The following is a 6,455-nucleotide window of genomic DNA, read 5'->3' as shown; positions in this document are numbered from 1 at the left end:
TATAAAAACTCCCTTATAGGGGAGTCTCTCAAATATCATTCCTCCCCTTATCTTTCATTCTGCTCCCTATTGCCTATATCCAGTATTTCAGAATATAGGAAGAGGCAGAAGGCAAAGGCTTGATTTTTACCTGCTTCCTCTTGAGACAGCAACACTGTGACCATCTTCCTCAAAGATGCCTGGAGTTCTTCTGGATGTCAATCCAGGAAAGATACAAAACAGCTCTGCATTGCAGAGACCTCCCTAAAACACCTCCCTCCCATATTGGATAATTTCAACATGGCAGGGACATGCATCCATGTGTGAAGTTCTTATTGGAAACCTTTAACAGATATGGTTTAAATTTTAATACAATGGGCAATGTTTTGTTTTCTGGTGAGACAAATTCTTACGGCTGATTGCATGCAGGAAAAGCTTTATTAAGTCAAGAAGCTGTTACACTTTTAAAAACTGCTATGCAGAATACTCAAACATTTTTAAATGACATAGGAAACTACTAACATCTTTAGTGAGAGAGTTCCACTTTCACAATTTTCTCTGCTCCCAAACCCCTAATGATCAGCTATAGCATATTCATTTCTTAATATAGTATATGTCACGCAGCAATTTATCAAAAGCTTTTGTTGTGAAAACACTTTTCTTAATTAAATACACAATTAAAAGATATGATTAAACACTTACAGGATGTGAAATGTTTAAAGGTAATACACAATAATAGGGTTACCAAAAGGACACCTTCCAATTTTGCTTTCTATTCATTTTGATGTTTTGTTCTTTTCAAAACATTTTCTCTTATTAAATTTATTACTAAAGGCCTTACTTTAAATATATCATGCTACTTTTGTTCTCCTCTTCAAATGCCAATATTTTAACAATTTGAATTCTCTGGCCTGGGAAAAAGAAAAGTTATCCACTTACAAGGTATATTTATTGACAATATGGATGTTACAGTCCAAACAGCACAAAATCAACCATGTTCATGTAGCACGATGAAATGAGTCCACGTTATCTACACACTACAGGATAGGAAGAGCTGGCTCTTAAGGCCCAGGGCTCACATGATTATGCACTTGTCAAGCAGCTTCTCAGTGGTGTTGGGCATCTGGGATTTCTTCTGGGGCCCCTGGAGGCCGGTGGTGGGCTGCTTCTTGTAATTCAGCAGCATGTGGAACAGCTCATGCACATTCATATCTGTCTTGGCCGAGATCTCCATGAAGGCGCAATTCCACTCCATCGCGCAGGTGGCACCATCATTCAGGGTCACCTCACGGTGGATGTCATCACTTTTATTGCCTACCAACACGATGGGGAACTTATGCAGGTTGTTACCTTTGATCTTGCAGATCAGCTCATAGAAGGCCTTCAGCTCTTCCAGGGTTTCCTTCTTGGTGACTGAGTAGACCAGGACGAAGGCGTGGCCGCGGGCTATAACGTGGCGCTGCAGAGCGCGGTTGCCGTCGCCACTCTTGCTGTCGGTGATGTGCAGGGAAAGCACACCGTGGCTGCAGCCCAGCAACTGGCAGTAGGTATTTTCAATGGTCGGCAGGTACTCATGACGGAAGTTGCCGCTCGCCCACTTGTGCAGCAGCGTGCTTTTCCCCACACCAGCGGTGCCGACTACCACGACGCGATAATCTCTGATCTTCCTGTGGGGCTTGAAGGCGCGGAGGATAAGCAGGGCAGGCAGAAGCCGCAACCGCTGCAGCAGCTGCTGTTCCTTGGAGCCAAAACTGGCGTTACCCATCTTTGGGATTCGGAGGGGATATACGTGCACAAGTTCTCCCACACTTAGCTGGCAGCAGGAGACTCCCTAGGAAGAAAGTGAGACGGTGAGAGATGGTAGTGGTAACCCACAATGTTGTCAGATCACGTCAGCCTGGCCAGCTGCTCCACTAGGACTCTGGAGAGAGTCCACCCTGTGACGCAAAGGGGTGCATACGGCGAGAAGAAAATTCCCAGGCACAAAGTTCAGCCTGCTAGACCGAGGGACCAGCAGGTGATACATATTCAACAGACCTGGTGGTTTGCTTTTTACCATCTAGAAAGTGCAACAATACTACCTTTTGTTTTCTTTCCTTTAACTGTTTTATTAAATTCTCACTACACCCCTACAAGAAACACTTACTCTCATTTCCTCGCTTGTAAAATGAAGATTTTAATTGAAGAGGACTGAACACTCAAAGAGAAACAGGTGGGGGAATTTTCCCCACTCTCCGGGGCTGAATGCCAACGTGACATTTAGAGTGACACCACCACCCTGGTTAAAGCTACAGAGTTATCAGTACAGGGGAAAGGAGGGGTTTTTGGCATCAGTGGTGTGGGATGTAGAGAGGGGAGGCAGCTGCAGTCAGCACAGCCCCAGAAGAGGCATGGGGAGCACCTTTGCTCTGAGCATGCTGTCACCATGTGCCACCAAGAGCTGAGGGAGGGGTCTTAGTTCATGAATCCTTAGTCACAATGACAGTGGAGTTAAATATATATATATATATGAGTACTTTTCTTTTCAGTATCTCATCTCTGCTTAGAAAACATTCTAAATATTGAATGAGTTTTTCTACAGAACAGTGGTTTCCTTTTGCCGTGGCTACTACCTTTAAGAAAGTAGTTTTAATTCAGCCTTATGGAAGTAGAGGCAATTTCAGGATTTGAACAGTCAATGAACTTTTTGAGTTCCGGAAAAAACACAGTAGAACAGGTTTGTAAGAAACTTTTCTCAGAGGTATATCCTCAATACCAGACAGCTGTCCAGGGGGACTGCTTCAGAAGCATCCTAGGTCAGATGGAAAAAGTTCTAGGCACCGTGCAGACAGACCGCATAGCTAGCCCCTGGACAGAGGTAGGAAAAGTACAAGGCAATGTCATTCCTCTGGCACTACGTATAGAAATTTATATGTGTTTCTATGTGATGATGGTCCTGAAAATGCACTTCTCTTCAGGTACAGCTGTGATTGTGTCATGTACAATACCAGAAAGAGAAGAGAGGCTTTTTGTATATCGCACACTCCCTATATAAACTAGCCTTTCTTGCTGGCTGCGTAGTTGAACACATACTGTCCCAGTACTGGGGAAAAGGACCCTTTTTAGAATGTGCAAGGCCATGAGAGTAATATGTCCATATTAGAGTTTTGGTGGTGGTTTTTTTTTTTTTTTTTGAGTCAGGGTCTTGCTCTGTCCCTCAGGCTGGAGTGCAGTCATGCGATCATGGCTCACCACAGCCTCAACCTCCTGGGATCAATCAATCCTCTCACCTCAGTCTCCCGAGTAGCTAGGACTACAGGCATGTGACACCATGCCCAGCTAATTTTCTTATTTTTTGTAGGGACAGGGTTTCACTGTGTTGTCCAGGCTGGTCTTGAACTCCTGTATTCAAGTGATCCTCCTGCATCAGCCTCCCAAAGTGTTGGGATTACAGGTGTGAGACAACATGCCCACCCCATATTAGAGTTTTCATTTGAAAAAAAAAATGTTGTTGCTGGTAGTTACTTCAGACTTACTTGCTTCTAATCCTAGTCTGGGTTCTTTAAGATAGCGTGATTCTAAGAGTATTCTAAACTTAAGTGGCAAAATTTAAGTAGATGATTTTATATTCTTGATTAAAGGGGACCAGGGATGTTAATACAATAAATATTTGAAATTGATACAAAATAAATACATACATATGTCTAAATCATTCATTTTTGCAGCTTTCAGGTAAAATCTAGCACTTTGTTCCAGTCTATAAGATGTGGTTAGTTATATCATCTAATATTAAGTAATGATATCAGCTATCCAAATCTTGGGCACAATTCCTTTAACAATGATGACCTTTAATAGAATTTAGCTTAAAAAACTAGATTTCTGCTACAGTGATGCAATCTTTCACATCTTATTTATTGGCAAAAATCAACAATCCAGCTTTCCTTAGGTCCTCATGCACTAGAGTTCTCTAGTCACAGAAATCCTAGCCCTGTCTGCACTGTCCACAACTATTATAAACTCCACGTAAGTATCAAGAGTTCCAGTAAAAACCAAGTATCTCTTGGCCACCAACATCCCACATTAGGAAATGTGCATTACTAATTATTCTGTTTTATATTACTTCCTGCTGTAGGGGATGTATGTACAAATTCATTCATAGAAAATTGGTAAAGCAGCCAGGCACGGTGGCTCATGCCTGTAATTCCAGCACTTTAGGAAGTCAAGGTGGGAGGATTGCTTGAGCAAAGGAGTTCAAGACCAGCCTGGTTAACACAGGGAGACCCCCATCTCTATCAGAAAGAAAATAAAAGAAAAAGAAAATTGGTAAAGGACACATGTGATAACTGAAATTTCCAGATGTGAAGAGAACTCTCATTCTTAGGCAGTGGACCCACCTCCCCCCAACACTCCTTCCAGCTTCCCAGACCACCTGGCCTCAGGCTAAGAGGGAGGTGAAAGCTTCCAGGAACCGGAGGGCGTCCAAACCCAGCGGCTGTGCCGAGCTCAAGGTCCCGCCGCTGCTGCTGCGGTACCAGCCTGGCTCATGGACATCACTACGCATCGGCAGGGTCAGGTTTCTCTCTGGTGGCTGTGGTAGCAGCTACCCTTCTCGTCCATCTCAATCTTACTTTCACACTACACAACTCCACTATTATTTCCTGAATACTAACTACCTAAGCAGCTGTAATAGTGGACACCATGTCAACCTTTAAGCTCGCACACTTAACCAAGCCTCGTTCTTCTATATTAAAAAGTGCTAGCTTCCCAACGGGACTATCCAAAGTGCAGTGCAGGACCTGCCAGGAGCCCGCAGGGGCTGCGGGTGGCTGCGGGTGGCTCTTGCATAATCGCGCCAAGAAAGATGTGGTGCCAGCTGTAGGGACAACTCGCCCATAAACTTCCACTGGGAACAGCATCTGCTGGTTTGTCTGGCACATGTTGTTTTCAAGTACCCCTAAAAAAGCGAAAGAAAGACTTACCTTTCTCGGAGGCACGAACCACGCAGCCTAGAAGACAAATGCGCTGCTCGCAGAGACTGCCGCGACAACCAACTGGACGCCCCGAACGCTCACTCCTCTGAGGTTTGATTCCGACTTGCGCACAGGAGCGGGGTGCGGGGGCGCAGGGAGTGTGGGTAACAGGCATAAATTCCGCTTGCGCGATGCGTGGTGAGAAACCAGCCGGGAGGGGCTGGCCCAACGCACCAACGCAGAGCGGCCCGAGGTCAGCTTGGCATCTGCAACACTCGAGGGGCTAGTCCAGAAGTTCAGGGTGGGGTTACAGGTTGGGGAGGAACTGTTAAACTGTGGACTTTTTCTCACCTGTTGGAATAAGCTTCAGGCAAAACTTTGCCAAGAAAAACCGGTCCAACTGATTTTTGACGAAGGTCCAAAAGCAGTTTAATGCAAGAAAGATAATCTTTTCCACAAATAATACTGGAAAGCTAGGACATCCATAGATCCCCCCGCCAAAAAAAAAAAAAAAAAAAAAACCCGTAAATAAAAAGTGGCTAGACATAACTGTAACGCGTAAAATTACAAAAGTGTTTTTAAAAACAACGAACTCTTTATTGCCTAAGGCTAGGCAAAAGGTTCTTACATTGACATTAGTGGCATGACCAGTAAAAAGAAATTTTGATGAATTAGACCCCATACATTTTGCTTTGTGAAAGACCCTGTAACGATACTGAAAGGGTTTACCTAGGAGAAAATGTTTACAAGCCACGTATCGGGCATACAACCAGTATCTAGAATATGTAAATAACTCAAAAGTCAATTATTTTAAAAAATTCAATTAGAAAATAGAAGACATGAACAGACATTTCACTGAAGATATGCAGATAGCAAATAACCATATGAAAACCTTTAATGTCAGCCACTAGAGAAATGGGAATACGTGGCTTTCGTTGTTCCTCGCCTACCACTAGGGCGGGTTGAGGGTCTGGCTCCAGTAGCCCCGGGTGCCTCTCACTGCTTCGGCGCACTGCTACTATCCTGGCAGAACCCTCACCGAACCCTCGCAGGACGCACCATCGGGTCCACCAGCGGCTAGGAATACCGCTCCGCACCTCCCACCACCAGTCCCTTTTCCAAATGCGCCTGCGTCTGCCCTCCACATCTCCGAGCCGGTCTGGCTTCTTTCTCCCTTGCCTGTGAGCGCGTGGTGGCGGATGTATTGAAAGCTGCGCATCACCGCCTACCGAGCGTTTAGGGGAGTGTGTTGAAGTTGTTGGCAGCAGGTTTTGACAGCAGCACTCTGTGGGCCTAGTCCTTGGCGGTGGCACCTGGTTTTGTGTGCCCCAGCCAGCTGAGGCCAGGGTGTGTGGTGTGGGGCCGCTGGTACTGCTCTTCTGCCACTATAATCCCTCCCCCTACCAGGTACCTGGTGCATAGAAGTTAAAGACCTCTAAAGTCTAGCCTGGCGCCTGTAATCCTAGAGAATAAGGAGGTTGAGGCCAGGAGTTAGAGACCAGGCCGGGCAACATGGGGAGAACTTGT

At 45.3% G+C, this 6,455-nt stretch overlaps 1 protein-coding gene across 1 annotated transcript; it reads right to left on the bottom strand.

Moving 5' to 3' along the window:
• Window positions 1-398: 398 nt before the first annotated feature.
• Window positions 399-6,017, bottom strand: DIRAS3 (DIRAS family GTPase 3). Its single transcript, XM_010357067.1, has 4 exons — window positions 5,821-6,017; window positions 5,280-5,393; window positions 4,938-5,194; window positions 399-1,810 (listed from the first exon to the last, which is right to left on the bottom strand). The coding sequence occupies exon 4, from the start codon at window positions 1,742-1,744 to the stop codon at window positions 1,055-1,057; it is 690 nt and encodes a 229-aa protein (XP_010355369.1). The 5' UTR covers window positions 1,745-1,810; window positions 4,938-5,194; window positions 5,280-5,393; window positions 5,821-6,017; the 3' UTR covers window positions 399-1,054.
• Between the last annotated feature and the right edge of the window lie 438 nt (window positions 6,018-6,455).

This window comes from Rhinopithecus roxellana, chromosome 12 (genome assembly GCF_007565055.1).
Source record: "Rhinopithecus roxellana isolate Shanxi Qingling chromosome 12, ASM756505v1, whole genome shotgun sequence".
Classification (NCBI taxonomy): Eukaryota; Metazoa; Chordata; class Mammalia; order Primates; family Cercopithecidae; genus Rhinopithecus; species Rhinopithecus roxellana.
The sequence above is the reverse complement of the archived record's forward strand: the minus strand, read 5'-3'. Positions and strand labels throughout refer to the sequence as shown.